The sequence below is a fragment of the Xyrauchen texanus genome, chromosome 45, assembly GCF_025860055.1.
Source record: "Xyrauchen texanus isolate HMW12.3.18 chromosome 45, RBS_HiC_50CHRs, whole genome shotgun sequence".
Lineage (NCBI taxonomy): Eukaryota > Metazoa > Chordata > Actinopteri > Cypriniformes > Catostomidae > Xyrauchen > Xyrauchen texanus.
The window spans coordinates 12,291,068-12,314,670 of NC_068320.1; the positions used below are offsets into that span (position 1 = coordinate 12,291,068).

The 23,603-nt window shown below is 37.5% G+C and overlaps 1 protein-coding gene across 1 annotated transcript in view; it reads left to right on the plus strand.

Moving 5' to 3' along the window:
* The first annotated feature begins 365 nt into the window (after nucleotides 1–365).
* Nucleotides 366–23,603, plus strand: part of LOC127637554 (proline-rich transmembrane protein 4-like) — a 28,666-nt gene continuing 5,428 nt past the window's right edge. Inside the window, exons 1-3 of the mRNA XM_052118661.1 lie at nucleotides 366–484; nucleotides 7,361–8,364; nucleotides 18,979–19,089. Of these exons, the coding sequence (XP_051974621.1) occupies nucleotides 7,443–8,364; nucleotides 18,979–19,089 (1,033 nt within the window). The 5' untranslated portion in view covers nucleotides 366–484; nucleotides 7,361–7,442. The remainder of the gene's footprint in view (nucleotides 485–7,360; nucleotides 8,365–18,978; nucleotides 19,090–23,603) is intronic.

The window sequence follows — 23,603 nt, forward strand, 5'->3', positions numbered from 1 at the left end:
ATTAAATATACAACATATTTACAGTTTATTTAGGTAAAAATATTAAAATATTTAATATTATGTTTAAAATATTTTTTTATATATTTTGTTTAAATCAACTCTTAAATAAATAATTGTTTATTATGTGTGTGTGTGTGTGTGTGTGTGTGTGTGTGTGTGTGTGTGTGTGTGTGCGTCCTGAACATGTACGGTTCTTAATTCCTTGGCATTGTTCTCCGGTGTACGGTGCTTGCTCTCTGCTCTCTAACAATCTGCTCAGTGAGGTGTGACCAGATTTTGTGCATCCAAATCCGACACTAGACTTCTGATGCAGCAGGAGAGGGGAGGGGAGAGAGAGAGGGGTAGGGAGAGAGGGAGAGAGAGAGTGTGTGACCAAAACAATTTCTCTCCCACACACGCAGTGAGACAGATCTATCTCTCTCTTGCAGTGGAGTGCTGGCTGCTGCTCTGGATTCTCTATTTCCTCACCTCCTCCGAAGGAAAGGTGAGTCTCTTCTTCTCTTGTTCTTGTAAGAAATGTGTTTTCACATAGGCTTTTGCCTCACTGCAGGTGATGCTGGGCTGGTGACCGAATCTCCTCTCTCTGGTTATTGAGGTATATATCAGGCTTATATGTGAAGATTAACAACCTCAGCCAGAAATGCGTGACAGGGTATGTGTGGTGTGTGTGTGTGTGTCAGAACCATAAACATCTGTAATTGGTCTATTACCATGGATCACGCTCTATCATGAGCCCTGCTCTTGGCTCTGTATATCAGAGCTTCATACAGATATATATGTGCAGAGTGAGCAAAGCTCCAAGTTACAGTCATTCGCATTCATCTGGTTACCATGGCGAAGGCAGTCGGCGTAGCAGCCTGGGTTTGGAACAGTGCATTTGAGATAATCAGGTGATCCAGAGCTTTGAGCAAAAAGCCCACAAAATCATTAACGTGACAGGTCATTTATCATGCTTTCATAGCCAAGTATATCTGACTCCTGAGGACTGGCATTCTGTGTTTGCCAAGCTGTATAAAACAGTAAACAGGAATGCTGTAATATTACAGTGATATTGCCAAAGACTTCATCATCACAAATGTCAAAAGGTTGCTTGGGCCACATTTATGGCATCTTAAAAAAAAATTTTATATCAATTGAGTATAGTGATTATAGGCACATCGGTTTATGAGGTCATGGCATCTTCCCATGGACGTTTATGCTGTAGAGTGAAATTATTTACAGGAAATAAAAGAAACAAGCTTGGTTGATTTTTGGAGGACAGCTATAATTTACAATCAGTATTTACGGTAATCTAGTGATATACTGTACTTTATGTGCAAAAAAATAGACTAAACATGAATGGATTGATCCAGTTTGGCCTGCAGTGAGAAACTTGATAAGGCTTTAGATGGCTGAGGACAAGGTGAACTGATGGTGTGGAATATTATTGTCTATTACAGTCTAGTGTTTTGCAGTGTACGGGAATGGTAGGAGAAACATTGTGTAAAAAATAGCACCAGTTAACGCTCTGTGAACCAGATCGACTGAAGTGATTTAATGGGAGTTCTGTCAAATGTGGCTTTTTGTTATCATCTCCAAATCATAATTATCATGTCTGATGGGTGCCTTCATGATCATTACAGAGACCCAGCTACTGATGATCGCATTATTCTGCCAGCACCTCAGAATAAATAAAAAAAAATACAGTATAAATATCTATATTGTAACCCTTACCTACAAACAGTGTTTGGTAATTTACTTAAAAATAGTAGTTCAGTACAAATAAAAAAAAATTATCTAAAATTGTAATCATATTACTTTATTAATAACTTCATTGAAAAGTAATCACATTACTAATTAAGTTACATTCTAAAACACTTTTCTGCAACAAATTCAAAATAATGTCTATATTTCTTCCTTGTTCATTGTTACACACAAGTCATACACTCAGCACCTTGTTACATTATGGGGCCTTAATTAATGTATTCTACATAAATATCATATTGGAAATAAGCATAACCATGTAAAATACTTAAAAGTAATTACATTAATTGAAAGTCAATAACTGTAATCTGATTACAAGAATTTACAATGTAATGCACTACACTACTTTTTTTGACTAAATTCGTTAGATTACTGTAACTTATTACTTTGCAATTGGACTACACCAAACACTGCCTACAGATAGTAGTTTTTGGTGCTCAAGTTATTGAGAAAATGCTTTTCATGAAATAAACTTTCAGTACACTAACTGATCTAAAAACATGTCTGTAGTTCAGTTTTAAGCAATTAATCTATTTTTTCCTAATCAAAAGTTTAATTTCTATTTCTGGTAAACCATCCCTGGGAATTCCTAGACTTTGTAGTTGTATTTAGATCATGGACCTCAACGTTCATGCAATTGTTCATGGTTGGGTTCAATTCAGGGTTCAGGTTAGACTAATGGATTTGCCTTCTCTAAATACCTTTAGACTAGGTTTAAAGGAAGTCCCTATAGGCATCTGTGTATTTTTATGGCTGTATGTCATAAATATCTCCCTTCCCCATTGTGTCTATAAGACAAGAACCAGAAAGGCTCTGCAAATAAATCAGTCAAGGTGTGAGCCAATTATTTCCAATTTCTTCAAGGTGTAAGCCAATGATTTCCACAGCCATCATGCACGTCTAGAGGCCTGTTAAAATAACCGATACCATGACGAGTCAATCCATCACCACTTAAGAAGGTCCCCAGTGCTAGAAAACCTTTTAATGATACATGTACAGAGAGGAGAAAACATTGACCCTGACTCTGATCTTACAGCCTACTCTTAAGTTCCCTAATGGTTTTCTCTCAGGTCCTCTTCTCAAATGTAATCACCATGTATTGCCTCTCATTGTTTAACTAGCACATTGAATTAGAAATGCAATTTACCAAAGATGATGAAGCTAACTTACAGGACATGTCATCTAACTAAATACATTGTACAACAGTGGATCAAATCACGGCTGTGTCCAAAATCGGAAAAATTGTGCCTTTGTTGGCAGCATACCGTATGTAGGTCGGAAATCAAGGTACAGACTAGCTCAGCGCTTACATAACATATTGCCTTCTAAAGCCCAGTTGATATAATGAAGAAGCCAAACTTTTTCCTTCTGAACAATCTTATCATTTTAAAATTAGTTCACTGAGGAAAATAAATTAAGACCATCATGTCCAAAACACACCTATGATTAGTTTTAAACAATCATCAACACCCTTCAACTAGCCAAATTCTCCTAGGTCAAGAATTTCAGGGATGTGCATAGAGAAATATCACCAAATAAACACCTAAGCAGAACAAAAACGTCATTGTATTTCATCATAATTTTAGGCAAATCCTGTTTAACCAGCAATCAGCCTCCAGATGCCTTCACATTGGTTTTAAAGGCAGCATAGATGTATCCTTAAAGGGGCAGATCACCCAAAAACTACAATTATCTCATCGTTTACTCACGCTCATGCCATCCCAGATGTGTGTGACTTTCTTTCTTCTGCTGAACACAAATGAAGATTTTTAGAAAAATATCTCTGTAGGTCAAACAATGCAAGTGAACGGTGGCCAGAACTCTGAAGGTCAAAAAAGCATTTAAAGGCAGCATAAAAATAATCCATATCACTCCAGGGGTTAAATCCATATCTTTAGAAGCAACATGATTGGTGTGGGTGAGAAACAGATAAATAAGTAATTTTACAATAAATTCTCCTCCCTACCAGTAGATGGCAACACACAAAGAATGTGAATCACCAAAAAATCAAAGAAGAAATTGGAAGTGAAAGTGGACATTTATAGTAAAAAAGGAATACATATTTATCTGTTTCTTACCCACACCAATCATATTGTTTCTGAAAAAATGGCTTTAACCACTGGAGTAATATGGATAACTTTTATGCTGCCATTATGTACTTTTTGGACTTTCAAAGTTCTGGTCACCATTCACTTGCATTGTGTGGACCAACAGAGCTGAAATATTCTCCTAAAACTCTTTGTGTTCAGCACATGAAGGAAAGACAAACACATATGGGATGGCATGAGGGTGAGTAAATGATGAGAGAATGTTCATTTTTGGGTAACTATCCCTTTAATGTCAATGGAACATACTTTTCCATTTCTACCAAAAAATAAATAAATAACATCGTTGTAATGTTGCTGGCCGTGCTGACAATGATGTAGTTAGAACACAAGTGTAGTTTATTAACCACAGTGATCTCCAACAACCCTAAATTCACACATGAAATAAACATTTGACTTGACTTGACTAACAAACAAGGTTACATTAACAATACTTGACAATTCTAGAATCTAGATCATAGGACATGATGTTGTGCCTTAGAAGGCCATCTGAAACCAGTTTCCTGAGGAGATATTTTCATACAAATATATGCTTTCTGTTAAGTCATGGCAGGATCACTGCTGATTACATAAAGCTTCAGACCTTTTAAGGTATTTAAAATAAAATAACAAATAAAAATTGTATGTTTGTATGATGATGCTAATCTGTGTTTAGGTGATCATGAGAGTAAGAATGAAGTTTATCACAGTAGGGAATTGCAGGATACAGATGCACTAGTTCAAAGGACCAATTCCCAAATACAAAAACATTACAAAGATTTTAGGCAAAGACTAAATGTTTGCTGTTAAACAGGGGTAGCTCTTGACTTCTTTCTTTTTTCTGCTTGAATGATTACATCCTGTTCTGCCAGGCCCTTTCTTTGTCAGGCACAGTGGAACAAAATGACTATAAAGTAGGGAAAGGAGAGAGAGAAAAGAAAATAGATGGTCTAATAAGTCTAATAATAAAGTTCAGAGCAATACAGTTATTTAGGTTGTCTGTTTGACTCAGGCTCTGACACATACAGTACACACACACAGAAGCATGACTTTATGAAGCATTTAGCAGAGATGAAACCATTCTCCAGAAACAATGTTTAAGGAGGTGTGAAAGAACAAAGCAAAGGCAGAGAAAGCTAAATATTTAGCATCAAGCAATGTTTTCATAAATCTAGCCTGTAGTAATGCCGTCTTGAATGGTGAGGATGTGAGAGACAGGACTCTTTTCACACAAAACAGGTGGCATGGTAATGAGTAAATAGTCTGGCCACTAGTGACGGTAATGACTATGATTCAGACAGACATCTGAGGCTCAACAGCGCCTTGTGTGGAGAGATTACGTACACAATTAAAACCCACATTTTAGGAATGTTCACAGGTGCAATTTATCAAAAAGGAAAGAAAAAGAAAATCTTCAAGCACTTTCATTTGTACAATTAATTCACTTTTATGAATTTGCTGATGGTTGCAAGTATTTGCAACAGCTATTAAACATTTATGAAAGTGCCTGTTAGATATCGACTCCAAGAGGCAATAATCAGTATGTGATCACAAAAGTTAGTGTGCATCTTTGGATCTCATCTGATTTGAGAGTTTCTCACAAAGATGAACCAGGGATCCATCTATCTCTTTGAACCCATTAGCCCAGAGCCTGTTAGGTTGTTTAATCTTGTAAGGAAACTAAATTAGGTTGTGTGTTTCCAGTCATTTCTGTGTAGAGATGGCATTGAGAGAGCGATAAGATGCAATGTGGTTACAGAGAGCAGGAAAGAGAGAAATGGAAGTGAAAGACAAATTCTAAATAGTTACCGTTCTGTTTACCGACTGGGAACTGATGTCATTCCCAGTGGGAAAGAAGAAAGTTTGTTTCAGTTTAATGAACATTTCAGTTGTGTAGGGGAAAGAGAATATGAGAGAGAGAGAGAGAGAGGGGGGGGGGATCTGGGATGGAGAGGAAAGGAAGAGTGTAAGGTCTCTCTCTTTGAGACATTCCATAAAATACAACTCCTCTCACTGAGGCTACAGGGCATAAGCTTTGTTCTCCAAAATTAGCCCATAGTTCCACAAAGAAACTGGGCCTCTATACGTCCTACGCCACCCCATATATATACACACACACCCACAAAGAGACCTCTACTCTCCCATTAGTATTCTTAGAGAGCTCTCTCTCTCTCTCGCTCTCACTCTCTCTCTCTCTCCATAATTGCTCAATTGGTCAATCAATTGAGAGCTGAGGCCACCTCTCTAACAACAGCAAGCAGAGAGGTTGGTATGTGACTTCTGTTTGTGAATCCACTCAGAGCCATATGAGGTGCTGAATATGACACAACAGCATGTAAAAATCTGTCATTAGACATTATTTCAAATGGACTAGAGAATAGCAAATCGATATTAGGACACCTACACATCAAATTTACATTGCGTCATTAAAGGGATAATTCATACAAAATTAAAAATTTGAACATCATCAGCCGCGTTTCCCACTAACGGGCCAAATGAGGGCATTCTTGTGAGTGGCAGGGCCAGTTGCGTTCGTACTGTCACTTCTGGGGCTTCATCGTGCCTCCTCAGAGCTTAGTCGGGGCCATGGCCAAGTGCCCTGGCCCGCCGATATTACTTGGGCCTAAGAAGGCCAACTGGGGATTAAGATGGTGTCAATGTCACAGGTGGAGCTTAGCTAAGTGAAGTCAGAGGTTTCAGCACCAAGATACTTATGGAGACTTAAGGAGAATGGAGAATCGTTAGTACTGGTCAGTAGATGAATTGTGTAATGTCAGTTTGGCAGTATCTGCCGAAATGAAGATGTGTTTAAGTATATTGTCGCAGGCCTCCATAGTTGTGTACCCAGTGCAAAACAGGGAAAAACAAAAAGAATTGTAGGCACAGTAGAAATCCCTGTTCATTTGAGGGCTAGCTTGACTTCATAGTCTGATACCTTAGTTTGAGTTTCCCTCTTGCTTGTGAAATGGGTGGAGTTTGTGACATTAGCACAGGGTGACATATTCAGGGTGGGTTATAGGGCAAAGCTGCAGGGCTATTGGCCCGATTAGATTTTGGTCTTGCGACTCAAGGTCCGAGGCTATTGGCCCTGGCTGGCGAGTTCATAGCCTGATGGTGGAAAGCAGCTATTTACTCACCCTCATGTTGTTCTAAACCTGTATGACTTTTGTGGCTGAAGCTGGAAGTGTTGTTGAACGTACTCTAGCAGGTGTGGGCTTCAGTTTCCTGGTGAAATGTCCACAGAGTGGACCCAAATGCAAGTTGGAAAGCTTGTTATTTGTCATTGTAAATTATGTAATACAGTAAACTGGAATGCATATTTTATTAATTCTTCTCCCTAACCCCAACCCAAACCTAACCATCAGTTGATTAAAAATGTTATCTTAGAGGGAAAACCCATGAATCATGCTTACCATTGTTTATGTAAACGCGATTACTTACTGGTTTCTCGAAGTCAGCGCACTATGTGAAAGAGGAGGCTCATTGACAATTAACTGAAAGGAGTTCAATGTTTTTGGGGTTTTTTTCTGCAGAAGGCTGGTGCAACTAGTGGGCAGTCCGAGGAAAGTCTGACACCATGTGAGCAGTGGTCCGGGTCAACATTAGAGAGGCAGAATGCTGCATCTGCGTGGGACTCTTGCGGTTGGAGTTCTGTATTTTCTCCTTAGCTCGGTAAATGGGTTTTTTAGTGGGTTTGGGCCAAAACCAACAAGCCAAACAGAGGCAGAGTCAAAAGAATGGGGCTACAGGGTAAAATTTCCAAAAATTCCATCATTTGGCTTTAAATTTTGGAGTCCTTTTGGTAAGGCTGCAGAGCCTTTGGTCGCCACAACAATGGGGAATCCAACAAACCCAGAACCAACCACACAAAGCTATACTCTGTCAACAGAGGAGTTAACCAGCCCAAAATTCCAGCCAACCACAATCGCAACTGAGGAAACTCAAAGTACCACCGTCCACCTAGGCACCCTTCTGCCTTTAAGCTCAGCAAAACTGCCAACAAGTGGCATACTCAGGAACAAATATCATCTATCTGAGCCTCCTCTTAAGTTTGATACAAACTTTGATCTTGACCGCTGGCCTCCCAATAATGCCAAGAGCATAGAGGAAACGCTACAATCCACGTCACAATCTCCTCAAACACCAGCATCCCCTGAACAAAATAACAGCACCATGCAGGCTATAACGCTAAGACAAACTACAGAAACCAAGAGCCTTTACAGTAACCAAACCATACCCACAGATGCTCAGTCAACAACACCAATATCAACAACTTCATTAAAAACCACACATTTCACAACAACAGCAGACCCAAAGCCTGAACTATATACCGAACCTCTGACCAGCACTGACATCAGCACTGAACTACACACATTTGGGACAGCACAAACTACTTCAGAGTCAGATTGGACACCTTTTGTACCCACTGACAAAACTTTGGATGGATTTACATGGGCGCAGAAAACCACATTCCCAACAGAAGGTGGAAAATTCCAAAGCATTGGCCCAGAACTCACTTCCACCCTGCCAGCAGGAGGTAAGTGAACCCCACCCTGTCTGTTTAGTTACACCCCTAAGCAAATAATCTTGGGTTAGATAGCCAAAAAAGATAATTACACAATTGTATTTCTCCTGAATTGGCATGGGGGTATTTTGTTTTCATTTGTTTCATTTAACCTTTTATATAAGGAGAACCTGAGCCTTACTTGACTCACTTTGAGGACTCGTTGATTATCAATCAAGGGTTACCGATGGAGTCAATGAGGCTGATAAATTGATTATTGGTGTTGTTGTGTCCCTGCAACAAGCAAACTGTTGCTCATATATAGTGAAAAGAATGAGTCTCACCTGATAGAATGAATATGTTGCCTTTATGGTGACTCCAGCTGTCTGGTATTCTGTTTGTGTAATGAGTTTTAGAGGTTTTTTCCCACCATGGAAACATATTACGTACGAAATGGCATACTACACTTATTATTTCGGAAGTAAACAATATGTATGCAGTAAACAGTTTGTAAATTCTCTGTATGTGTGGATTAGCCGGATGACCTACTATATTTGGCAAAATGTGCCATATAGAGCAAAGCACACTGAGAGGAATACTGTACCCCTCAATGTGTTTGACTTAACCTGCTATTTTTATTATCAGACACAATTTTTACCATCTTTTTTTCTGAATCCCTATTTGATCGGGCTGTTACAAAAAAATGGATATATAATGCAAAATAACCATTTTAATTTCCAAAAAGGTAACTGAACTCCACTTGCAGAGTTTAGCATGCACATAATGAGGTATGATAACAGTGTAGCATACTACTGTTTGAAATGTTGTATGCTATTTTTACAAATAGTTGGCAGTATTTAGTGTATCCTGCACAGCATGCAAGAACATCCTAAAGACTGGAAAGTATGTTATAACACTGGCCCAAGGTCAACATTAACAGTCCTTTTATTCATTAAAAAGAAGGGTAAAAATAAGCATCTAGAGTCTCGACCCATAACATGCCAGTCAAACAAATAAAAAAATACAAATAATATAGACCACTTTCAATGTACCATGAACCTAGCTGTGCTGTATGTAAGGTGGCTAAGCTGTGTTAACCAATGTTGACATGGCTCTGTTTGGAATTTACAGCTTAAGGAACAGTAAGACAGGTGTGTTTGTGTATGTGTAAAGTAAACATGGGATTTGTACTGGAGAAGCAGCATGCTTCTATGGCGGTATGGGATCAGTATTCTGATGGCAGAGTCAGTGAATCCTCAGGGATGATGTTTTTCTGCACTGCCTGTTCATGGATGCTGAGCATGTCTCTCTCAACATTTAGTCTCCTTTTCTCCATTCCCTTCATCATTCTCTCTCTGTTAGTAATAGGCCTCTCTTGACATTTACTGGGCACCTTTTTTTTACCCATAAGTCTCCTCTAGCTCTTCAGTTTTGTGTTTGCTTTCAACCTCTACCAGGGATGTCCTTCTGTTCTTATCCTCTCCATCCAAACTCATGAATCCTTTCAGATGGCAAAACATGGCTGAGCCAAGAGACAAGAAACACAGGGAAAGAGAGATGTTCTGGGAGAAATATGGACTTAGAATAGAGCTACTACCACCCACACCACCAAATGTCCCCACAAGGATAGTAAAACCCAACCTAGTCTCATAGAATGAACGTTACTGTAGGGAAGTTCTTTGACTTTCTCTGAAGGAAGCAGGAGCCGTACAAGCATCAAACATCAGACTCTTTATTGTCAGCACTTTTCAGTGTAACAAAACACAGCAGCATGAACACACATCAACAGGGTGCTTTCCAGCTCTCCAGACACACACAGCTTTGTTGCAGCTCTCATCGCGGCTTTATCTCTCGCCTGTTAATGCTTTAATAACCCACAGCTGGGTGAGATAATCTGCTGAAGGTGTCCATCCCAGCCTCGCTCCGCAGAGTTGCCGCTTGGCTCTCCCCGCTCTCCAGAGTTACTATCAACTACAACTCAACTACATTTGTGCAAACTGACTTTACATGCCAAATTCTATGTATCGTTGCCGTTTTCTGGCCAAATGAACACTAGAGGTGCTACAACAACTGGGTGTTTTATTTACTTTCACACAAATTATGACCTCAGCGGATGATTACGACTTTATAAACATGTATTTTGTATTATATTACTCACTGCTATGTTATGATATTGAAATTCTTGTACTATAATGCTATACACTTGTATTACAGACTCACCTACATTTGCATATTTATTCCAACATGATTAGCTTCCACTTTAGCTCATCTGATGGAGTGTTGGACTTTGGATTTGGAAGTCCATTGACCAAGACCACTGAGATGCAACACGAGAAGACATGATTGCTTCAGATGTTTTGCTTTTAATATCGCAATTAATTTTTGAACACTATCGGTTAGGCTTAGCCGTTGGTTAAGGGTAAGGATGCTTTGTTCATCTCTCATTTATATTTTACACTATTGTTTAGGTTTAGGTTAGAGAGGTAAGTTTTACTCATTTAAACCTCCATTTAATATTCACCTCAAAAGCCTTGTCTGATTATGACACCATTTCAGTCACTTTTGGCGCCTCCCGGTGGACATTTCACTGGGAAACTGCAGCCAAACGTGAAATAAGGCATGTAATCTCGTTTTTCAACAAATTTGCCACATTCACATAATGTTCATGAGACCAGGCTGGTAAAACCTGAAATCAGCTACATTGTGGGAAACAGCCAATGGCCCCCATGAGAAAAATGGCTTAGTAAACAGACTAAATAATGTCTTAATGAAAATTTTAAAAATGCAAAAAGGTTTCAGTAAGGTTTAGGTTTAGGCTTAGAGGATGAAAAATATAATTATCTCAGTATTAAAACAATAGAAGTCAATGGAAAGTATCCATGATGATAGAAAAACAAACCTGTATGCGTGGGGGTGGTAACAGCAAATTATTGACTAATGTTTGGGTCACCTTGTCATCTGGAGGTGCAGGCAGCCACAAATTACTTATCACCAACCTCAAAAACACGCTGGAGATGAGAGCAAGGTCAATTTCCACATTGAATCTAAAAGGAGGAGGGGAAACTGAGAAGAGGATAGACGAGCACAAGAAAGGAAAGAGAGAAACAGGTGTTGAAATGAGCGATCGAATGTTGTCTGGGTGAATCTCGTGAAAACCGTTGGTGTCATTTCAACCCAAATTATTTTTCAACCCAATGCAAGAAATTAAGTCTACTTTTAGGACTATTTTAGTCCTAAAATTATTTTGAACACATATTCAAAAATACAGGTGATACAGATCTCAATAGGTCATTCATCTGGAAGTGCAAACATGTAACTGCTGGTTCCAATGGCTACATTTGACACAGTGAAGATATGACATTCTAGTTTGGTCAAAAGATTGAGTATTTAATTACATCACAGAGCTCTCAGAATGAGACATGCTAGTTATGTCAGAGTCAAATCAGATCATAAACTAAATGGTTTTCAAGGTTACGGCTCTCTGAGTAGTAGTGATGTGATTGTTGTCAGGGCAACACCTATCAAAAGCACTATGTAGAATTAAGATTGTTGACAATCTGTTTTGGGTAAACTGAGGACAAAGGTATGCACAGCTGGGATGAAACTGGACCATAGACGCACACCAGAAGATACTTAAATGGAGAACATTAGTCACCATTCACTTCCATTGCTTTTTTTAATAATTTTTTATGAAAGTTTAAGAAAATGGATAGTTACTGAGGCTAACATTCTGCCATTTTGTGTTCAACTGAAGAAATTAAGTCATACAGGTTTGTAAAAACATGAGGAAGACAAATGATGAAACCATTTTAATTTTTGGGTGAACTATTCCTGTAAGATGCTGTAAGCTATTTTTTCATGGAAAGGTATGCAAAAAATATTCCTAAGATATTAATGAAATAAGTGTCCTGAGATCTCTCACCGGTCTCTGTGACAGCTTTAGATTCTGTGAACAGCAAACAAAAATGTGTCCGCGGTCTGTGGACAATGACGTTATCTGCCTGTCAATCATTTTGCATGTTTTCATAGTATTGTAGTTGCAACTAATTATTGAGGCATAAATGCATTTTTATGCCATGTTGTTCATAACAGTTGTCAATTGAGGGCGCTATTTTGCTACTGTTGTTTATAACAACCGTTTCTGCTCGCAATAAAGCTTAATTTGGTGTCTTTACAGTTCTGGGTTTTGGAAAGAGGGGGTGTGGCCAATCCAATGGCTTAGTCTCATGAAAGTAGAACAGCTGAAATCAATTGCAGCAACTTTAAACATATTACCTTGCTAACCTTTTCATAAAAGTATATTTCACCCAAAAATGAAACTTCTCTAATCATGTACTCACCCTCATGCCACCCCAGATGTGTATGACTTTCTTTCTTGGTGTCTGCTGAACACCAACAAAGAATTTTAGAAGAATATCTCAACTCTGTAGGTCTTCACAATGCAAGTGAATGGTGGCTAGAACTTTAAAAATATAATACATACAACTCCAGTGGTTTAATCCATGTCTTCAGAAGAGATATGATCAGTATGTGTGAGAAACAGATGAATATTTGAGCTCTTTGTTACTATAAATCTCCACTTTCACTTTCACATTATTTTGTTATTGGTGATTCACATGCTTTGTGCATATTGCCACCTACTGGGCAGGGAGGAGAATTTATAGAAATAAAGGACTTGAATATAGATCTGCTTCTATAGTCTTATTTATTATGCTACCTTTATGTGCTTTTTGGACCTTAATAGTTCTGGTCACCATTCACATGCATTGTGAGGACCTACAGAGCTGAGATATTCTTTTAAAAAATTGTTGTTGGTGTTCAGCAGAAGAAAGAAAGCCATACACATCTGGGATGGCATGAGTGTGATTAAATGATTAGATCATTTTTATTTTTGCATAACAATCCTTTTAATCATAAGAATATGTTCTCTAAGGAGTGTCTAGTCTAGATTGTGTGTCTTAAAGGAAAATTACAATTAACTATGTTTTTATTTTTTAATCTAGTTACTTTTTTAATGAAATTCAGATCTGTTTTTTCCCCTGAATCTATTGAATTCTCTTCATAATCACTCAAACAAACACACAGGCACAGAGAGACAAATACACACACTCTCTCTCTCATGCATGCACATACAGGCTTGTGAGAGAGATTGCATGTTGTATCTGACACTGTGGAGGGGTTAAATTCCTCAAGACAAAGTCTTAATTTTTGAAGAGCAGAGAAAGAAATGGAGGTGAAGGGAATAGAGAGATTCAATGGAGGAAGAGTATAGTGTTGAAAGAAGGTAGGGAGGAGAACAAGACAGAAAGATGAAGGTAAAAAGGGATGCTTTGATGAAGAAGTTTCAAGGAGAGGATATTCCTAATCATCTAATGAGAGTCAATGGTTTAGGTGGCTCTGACAGAGAGTAATGGCAGAATTTTGATGCTTCATTTGAAGCCAGCAGATGAAAGATGCACTCAACTCAATTTATAATTGAGTCAGAACATCTAAATCACCCCATGAATAGACACAGGATAGGTAAAACAGCACATATACACTCACTGAGCATGTTATTAGGAACACCTGTACACCTACTTATTCATGTGATTATCTAATAAGCCAATCATGTGTATTACAGTAAAAATAAACATGATAAATATAAATGTGATAACACTTTCTATGAAGCCCATATTTATAATGCATTGTAAAGGCATTACAAATGCATTATACTGAATTAATAATGTCTCAAAACACACCTTACAATAAGTTAAAACTTCTCATAAATAAATATAACTACAGTTCTAATAAATTCTAAGACTTTCGTTATTCATAGTTATATTTTAGAGTACAATACATTATAACACAAGCAACATCCAATTTTAACGCTGCAGAAGCTAATTGTAACCGTCTCGGTGAGTCCGCTGATTTGTTCTATTGTGTTTAAGTTCTCTTCATGTGTTCCAGGTGCCGCGGGCATGCGGAATCAGCGTTTCCATGGGAACCCTGATTGTTTAGCTATGTTTACCCCACTCTGTTTTGTGTTCATTGTTAGATTCACTCATGCTTTGCCAGCTCTGCTGTGTCTCATTATTAATAAATTCTGTTAACTTTGTCTACATGGATCTCTGGTCTCATCCTTAACATTAATAAAGTTATTCGTATAAGTGCTGTATAGTGTAAACAGTCAAACGTTTTTCAAAAATAAGTCTCCAAATAAGATGCACAATCATCAAAGTTTATTGAATAGAGTCCAGTATAGAATCAGATTGATTTTTGTGTGATCAACATACATTTTTTTTTTTTTTTTTTTTGCTGATATATTTTAACCTTGGTTTTTTTTGTGTTTTTTTGTAATATCTCAAAATGTACACTGAATGTGTGTTATTTTGTATTTTGTGCATGTGTAATGTATATAACATCCAGCGTTATAACGCCTTTACAATGCATTATAAATATGGGCTTCATAGAAAGTGTTACAGTAAATTCTAAGCACAAAAAAGACAATAAGACTTATTTTTATATGCAGAAACTTGAATTTGTTTTAAGCATAAACCTCAATAAATTGTGTTAGATTAAATATTAAAACAAGAACAAACTATATTCCAATAGGGTAAGAAAAATAAACTAATCCAAAATACATTCCTTGAAGTAAATATATCTTGATATTTTGTCAGGAAAAATAACAAATCATTTTTATTTTATTTTTTTGCAATGTGAAAGGGATAATTTACAGTCAGTCCCTGAAGGGGTTATTTTGCCGTAAGGACCATTTGACTGCTCATTATGCCGCTTATTACATAGCTACTTACCAAATAAATGATTAAAAAGACATTTAATATTGATTTGAGTTGAAATTATTGTATTACAGTAGCTTAAACATCGCAGAGTGATTTGAGTATTAAGAAAGATGTAGGCTTTCTACACGGATTACTGGTGAAAAATAACTGGATGTTTGGTCATTATTCTCTGACATCCAATGACTGGAGGGTGCGATTCACCAATCGGAATTGAGTATTCCAGAGCATTGTGTAATGAACATAAAAAGTCATTCATTTAGAAATAGTTTCAAGTGTCTGTGATTACACACAAAAATACAAACTGAAATAGAAAGAGAAAGAAAGAAAGATAGATAGCTTGTGTGAAAACCTGGCAAGAAAGGATGAGAAGAGCCTGGAACAATCACATACACACACACACACAACCACGCTCTTCTTGAAGGCTCCCTGCTTGGTTTGGTGCAGAGCTTGTTATTCATGCTAATGGAGGCTAACAGCATGAAGATCTGCTGTGATCAAAACTGAAACAGGCATCCTGACAACATGCAAAACACTACTTTATACAAGAACATGAATTATGCAGGTTTTATGCAATTAATACCAGGATTTATTTCCATAAATACACCAGTCTTCAAGTCACCCTAAAGGTTACAATTGTGTGTGTCTGTATATGGAATGAAAGCCTGTTACCCTCAGCATGAGGAGCACAACAATCTCCATACTAAATCAGAGAGATATTGTAAAACATGTAAACAGTATATTACTGTAAATAACAAAGGATTATGGGAAAATATATGTAATCTGTAATCTACTGTAATCTTTCTCTACTGTAAATCCATTTACAGTTGTGAACCTGCCGATGAAAAACTGACCAATGGCAAGAGAGATTTATTTTCAAGTTTTATTTTAACTGTTTCGTGGAAGTCGCAGTATAAGGACAAAAGAGAAAATATGTACCGGTAACTCAACAAAAAGGTTCGTATATTATTTCTATTATTATTTTATGTAAAATTGAGAAATTTTTTAATATATTAACCTGTGTATTTAACAGTATTTTCATTTTATTTAAGTGAATCTTTTGTTTTTATTTTCAAGTTTGTGGTCTGGATCGTGTCGTTTTTGACGTCGGAAGTGAATTTTGGAGACTTTTTCTGGCTGTTGGCCGGGGGTGGTTGGTGATTGCTATATCAACATCAGCTGGTGAGTAAGTTAACATTAACTAAATTAGCCGAAGTAAGCATTTGTTAAGCAGACATACATAAGATGAAGAAACTGGTGATGAAACCAACGTTATAGGATTCTAACGTTAGTTTAATATTAAAACATTAACATTAAATAAGCAGCCTCTCATATCTGTCGTTAATAGACTAACATTATGTTTCAAAATCGTCGCGGCATTCAAAGTTGATGGTTAATATTTATCGAGCAACTAGTTAGTGATAACTGTCAAGATGGTCGTGCAATTTGTGTGTAAACAATGCAATTTAACTGTGCGAATGCTTTCCAGATTTTACCACCATATCACAATGCATAGGAACCTGGCTTATTCTGGGTTCGGCTGTGGTTTGCCAACTTGTCCTTGCAGTTTTCAGACTCTGTCTGCACTTAAGTCACACATGCGTCGGAAGCACACACAGCCAAATAAATATAACGTTGTGGACCTGCTCAAATGGATGGCAATGGCAAGTTTTGCTAACTAATATCATAAATGCTGATATTTTGTTAAAAACTTCATACACCATAATGTCAGTACAACACCACCTTTAAGCACTCTCACCACATCGTCACCCATAATTGTTAGTCTTAATTTCTGTTATGGTATGGTGGTTTTTACCCATAGGCTGACCATGGGCTATAATAACACTGAAAAGCTGCTGTGCCAGTCTGTTACAGGAGATTCTGTATGTCAAGCAAAAACATGGATGCTGACTATAGAGAGCAGATTCATCATCCAGCCGCAAGAGCTATTGGATGTTTCATCAGCATGAGCTGTCCTGTTTGGCTGCTACTATGTATTCAATGTGCAGTACCAGAAAGAGGTGGCCAGTGGAAAATGTAAATGCTGACATTTTGTAAAAATGGGGGTAGCAGCATTAGGTAACCCAAAATACATTTTGTTGTAATGGATGGAGCTTCAATTATTTGAATGTGATGGCTTATCAACTAATTATTTACCTTCCCTTTAGGTGCGTTCAGATGTAGTGCATAGTACATATTGCTTTTATTAACATCAAAGTGCATACAGCACAAAGTTATGACAGTTGGGGAAACACTGGTTTGAGAAATAATGTGTTTTTTCTTGTGCTTGCAGGTTCATTCCGAGAATAAACCCTGATGGCACCAAATGCCAATCAAAGTTACAGATCAGCCAGAAATCTGGAAAGAGGATCCAAAGAAAAAGCATCAGCCATCAGAGAGCTTGTCGACTTTGATTGGCAAAACTACGGAAATGTAACACAACATTTTTGTGTTGTCAATGGGGTAATAAAAAAAATAAATTAATTCAAGTTACTGTATATTCTCTGAAAAATAAGTCTTATTGTCTTTTTTGTGCTTAAAATGTACAGTAACACTTTCTATGAAGCCCATATTTATAATGCATTGTAAAGGCCTTTTAATGCATTGTTAATGTCTCATAATACATCTTATAATATGTTATAACTTCTCATAAATGTTTGTAACCACAATTTTTTTTTTTTATCATTTTATGTATGTAAGGCCTGTTTTTATTTTATTAGGACAAGAAGTGGATGTTTCTTATGATGGTTATAAATGTTAAGACAAAGTTATGTTGTTGGCTTCCCAACCAGTTTATAAAAAGAACAAGATAAAGACAATAGAGTACATGAACACATTTGTAATATGTACTTTTAATAAGTAAATGTTCAACAATTAAAAAGTAAATTTTAAGGACAAATATTCATGAGTAATTGTGATTTTTTGGGGGGTAAAAGTCATTATGGTTTACAGGGCTGTACTGAAATTGTTTTTTACAGGTAGAAAATGAATTTTGTTTGAAGTAAATGAAGCTAAAATCTAATTGAAAACAGTACTAATACTGTAATTGAAAAATAGTTATAATAATGTAAATTAAGATACAGTAGTAATACTGTAACTGAAAATACAGTAATAATACTATAATTGGAAAAACAGTAATTGCACATCCAGCTGTCAGTAAGTTACTGTAAAATATACAGCAACCTTTTTACAGCATCCTTTTACATAAGGATCCATATGCACAAATACACCCAAACATCTACATAGCAACACTCTTGTGAGCCCCTTGTGACCAACATGGTGGTGTGCTGTGTGGTAATGTAGATTTAAAAAACAATTTATTTCAATGGGATCTGTGGGAATTACTGACCAATGAGCAGATATGAAACACTCTGCCCTCATTGCGTCAGGGCTTGTTTCAGTCATGTTATTGTGTGTGTGTGTGTGTGTGTGTGTGTGTGTGTGTGTGTGTGTGTGTGTGTGTGTGTGTGTGTGTGTGTGTGTGTGTGTGTGTGTGTGTGTGTTAATACTACACAGCCACACATCCAGGTGTGTGTTTGTAGTTTTATCACATAGAAAAGTTTGAATAGTTTATACAATCCTGCTTGGTCACAAAGATAAGGTTTCTGTTTCTGATGTGTAATGAAGTCCTGCCATAATGGAGACAGCAGCAAACACAGTCATTGTTAAAGTCATCGTCATTACAAAATGAGATGCCAGCCCCAATGCCACGAAAGCCTGGCTCAGGTTCAGTGCATTGCAGTGATCTGTTTGACATAACTAGGTTAGGAAATATTCCTGTATCTTCCCTCTTTCAGTCATAAAAACTCTCTTCCAACCCTCTTACATTCAGTACCATGTTTAAGCCTTGTGTGCTCTGTTTTCGCGGCAGGCTTTGCATCGGAGGAAGGAGATGAGGGAACGGGGAGGAGTGCTAATCTAACACAAGAGCGACACAGTGAGCAGACAACATCAGCAAGTGCAACGACTCTCAGGAACACAGGTAATTAAAACTATCTGGAATACATGCCAGAATGTTAACTAAACCTGTGATAATTTTACTTGGGACATGAGATATATTTTAGAAGATAAATATAATGAAGTGACCTTCAACCTGATTAAATAGCACCACTTTCCAGCTTTCCAAAATGAAAAGAAAGGTAGAAAAAACTGGAAAATCCTGATTATGCTGGTAGCTATGTTTTGGAACATAGTAGATGGTTTCTGGCTGGCCAGGCTGGTAGACCATCTTAAATCAGTAGCAAACCAGCCACCAGCTGGCTCAGCTTAAGGTGGTCAAAATACTGTAGTTTTCAGAATGTGGTAAATGTTCAACCAGCTAATGATGAGCTTGGACCAGATAAAAAACAGCTTCCATGCTGCAAATCACAGCTACTATCTTTAGCTGGATTTTCCAGCAGGCTTATTACTATTAAAACTTATTCAAAACAAATATTAATTTAGACAAAATGTATCAAGTGGTCAAAATATTTTGGAATGCTGGGATTTCTGCAACACTTTCATCATCAAATAGAATCCCTCCTGGAAAAAAAACAGCCAAAACCAGCCTAAGCTAGTTGGCTGGTCGCAGATGGCCACCCATCCTGGTCAGTCTGGTCAGTTAGCTTGTTTTAAAGGAGTGTAGGGCTTTTTAGCTGGTCAGGCTGGGAGACCATCAAGCCTCTCAACTAAACCAGCTAACAACCAGCTTGGCCAGGTTGGGAGACCAGCTAAGACTAGGCTGACCAGTTAAGACCATCCTGACCAGTTTTACCTGTTTACCTGACCAGTTTCACCTCCCGCACTCGTGTTCATTCTCAACATCTGTAATTTTCTGTATTTGTGATCAGGCTGTCTTATTATAGGTCTATTTGACAAAATCCATCTTTCTTTTTATATGTTAGCCTACATATGTTCGTGATGGAGTGGTGTAACAACGGAAATGCTGATGTCCTTACTTTCAGGGGAAAAATGCTCATCCGGGGGCGGCTAAATCTCGCTGTTTCACTTCTATTCTGCACCACACCTGTAACGAGTGTCATGTTCATAGATCGGGACAATTGGGACTACAGTTGGCTAAAATGTGTATTGCACAATCTGAAATAATGTTGCACAGTGTGCCATGCGTTCATATCACACAGTCTGACAAGCAAAAATCTTAAAGGACTGTAAAACTCCTAAAATTTATTGTGGGCTTTAATAGCTCTTAACCTGAAATATTGAGTAAGCAAAGTCACATTCTGATGGCACTTAACATTAAGTTTAACTGTCTGGCTGAACTTAAATACTTAAAGTAGAGGAAACCTAGCTAGTACTAGCTACAGTGACTGTTAGCATGAAGAATGGTAACATTACGTTTTGATTAGCATAGCAAATGAGTAAAGCAATTTACCATCAGTTTTGACTTTTACTTGCGCTCAAACTAAGCTCAAGCTCCTTAACGGTAACCACAACAACTCAAACGTAACAGAAACTCTTCTAAGTAACACAACAAATATGTAAACACTAACAAATCTCCTCATTTAAATTCATCTTGCAAAAAGTCACATTATATAACACTTCTTTTTAACATTTACTCTCCATGTCGAGTGCCATGAAAAGCATGCTGGGAAATAGAAATCCCCTGCCCAGTTTCAGTTAAATTTAAGTTCCTGTTAATTTAAAGAAACAAGTTTATTAAAACTTAGAACAATAAAACATTTCAAGTTACTTTTGTGAACTCAAAAGAAAGAAAAAAGGTCCAAATACTCATCAAGGTTAATTTATTTGAACTAATTTGTATGGTTTAATTTTTCTGTTCTCAAAACAATTATTTTGAGCATTATTGTTTACAGTGTGTTATGTGATGGGAAGGAAGATATCTGTGTGTGATGTGGCCGAGTGTATTCAGACCACCCATCTTTTACCTGTCTGAAATTGCTTCCTGTGGGAGGAGGAACTAGTTATAGGAGCACTTACATTGCAGAGTTGGTGCCTCCAACAAACAAGCCAACTGCCAAACTGCCTCTGAGAGTTGCGTTACACAACGTGTCTCAGTACAGCAGATGTATCAACATATGGCCATAAGTGTGCAACTTTACATCACATTCCCTTGTCGATCACGAGGTACATCTTAGACCAAGCTCCTCTTCGGTGGCACCTAACCCACTTTTTTCCATTCGCATTGAGCAAGCTAACCTAAATTCCATTAATAGATGGACAAAATATGCCACAATGATCCAAGAACCAGGTTGCGAGAAGATGCGAGTGTTTATCTGAGCCATCTCATGAAGTAAAGTACATGCAGATCTCCGACCCACAAAACTGTAGATGACGTATATCAAAATGAAAGAAGGTTTCAAAATTGAGCACACACATAAATCTTGCCCCAAAACTCGAATGTCCAACCCTGGAAGGAGATGGATCAGCTCCTGTCTTTTTCACTGCCCTATTCGGTCTCATCAATATGTATGGGATTGTCCAACCCTGCCGTCCTCTCATCTATTATTAGACAGGGCATATATTGAAAGTGAGGCAAGACAGATGAAATCTGAACTAGCACTTGCATGGCATGGTGGTGGAGCACTATGTTCCTAATTAAACAGTGGATGCTGGCATTATCGAATCACAGTCAGGACATGTTTTCGTCCTAAAATACTTTGGTAATCAGATGCCAGGGATGTTGTTCCAAACCTGTATTACTGTATTTCTTCTTTGAAACACAAAAGGAGATGTTAGTCAGAATTTTCAGGTTCAATTTGGTCTATAATCTACAATGAAAGTGAATGGTGACTAAGGCTAACATTCTGGATACAATGATAGACTCAATTGTGTGCTATAGTTGTTCTTGAGACTTGATTGGTTAGAGAAGGTAAAGATATAAAGTTAGGGGCAACATGTCTGAACAGACTTTGTGGGTGATGATGCCTTAAAATGGTGAAAGAATTTCTAGCCATGATAAACCTGTATAGACTCGCCCAGGGAGGCATCATCAACAATAGTCCCTGCCTATCATAAGATAGGGATTCGCATTAACCCCATGTGGATCCATGGAGACATTTGCCTTTCATCTGCTTCCTAACCCCTCCCGCTGAACTTCCTGCCAATGAACTACTATAACAACATGGAAAGAGAAAACCACTTAAAACTCAGGGCTGAAATTGTGAAAATTTGCTTTAAATGGATAGTTTACCCCAAAAAATTAAAATGCTGTCACCATTTACTCACCCTCAACATTCTTCTTTCATTTTCGTTGTATGGAAAAAAGATGCAATGAAAGTGAGTGGTGACTGAGACTAGCATCTAACATCTCCTTTATTATTCTATGAAATGTGTATTTTTGGGTGAGCTATCTGTTTTTCAGAGACAGTTGTCTCTATTTGTTTGTGATACTGTAGATTATGTATGCAGATCCCTGAATTGAGTTTCATCTAATGTGGCAGCATTGTAACAAGGATCGGGGTCATTGAGATTTGATTGATTCCTCAACTGAAACTTTACGTCCAGACACTAGTCATATTTTCCACACCCATGAAGCTGAAGGGCACAAGCAAGCAACAGGAAATAAAGAGGGAGGACATGTGAGGCTCCTGCTACAACAATTGCTCTTATCAGTGCCCAGCCTTCAAGCCAACCTCTTCCTGTGTCTGCCCACCATACAATTTCTCCTTACACACTGCACACACCCGGCAGTTAATCAAAAACAGTAATTATTCTCATTAAGATAGCGTGACACTTACCCAAGCTTTTTATATGCCATGCATAGCTCATTTTAGAGAGGTTGTCATTTGATGGTGAACATTACTTTCAGATATCACATTTTAAGCTTATCATGGAACTTATTCACAGTAGCGCCATCTTTATTTATTGACTGGAATGAAAACAAGGCTGTGGGGGAAATAAGTACAGTCTATTTAATGGCATTTTCTGTATAAAGCTGTATAAATCTTCTAGATCACATCTAACTAATAATAACTCGTAACAACTGAAACATAAAAAAAATCGTTGTTTTTTTAGTGTTACGTCAGCGGAACGATCCATTTTAAACGACTGTACAACCCATTGAAGAGACTGTACGTCAATCCCTCACAGCCTTGTTGTCATTACCATCTAAAAATAAAGATGGCGCTGCTGTGAATTTGTTCCACTCTTGTTCAGACTCTTACATTTCAAACAAACAAATATTCTTTCTAAGTGACTTAAGAGATATAAATTCTAAAAAATAAGCAAACAGAAGTATCTGCCTCCAGAGTCAGCGAATACATCTTGGATGGAATTTCCTAAATCAGGATTTTTCTTTTTAAGTTTTTAAAAACAAGTCATACAGTCTTGTGCAAACAATGGTTTGAATTTAGCATTTTTGTAGTGTGCCCACTCAAAGCTCTAAATATCCATTTCAAATGTACTATTTAAGGGTGTTTAGCAAATTTAGCACATCATGTAAAATGGTGAGGCTTGTATTAGCACACATTCATAGCCTATGTGTGACATAGAGTAACACAAATATTAAAATAAGGGCGTAACTTAAAGAAATCTGTC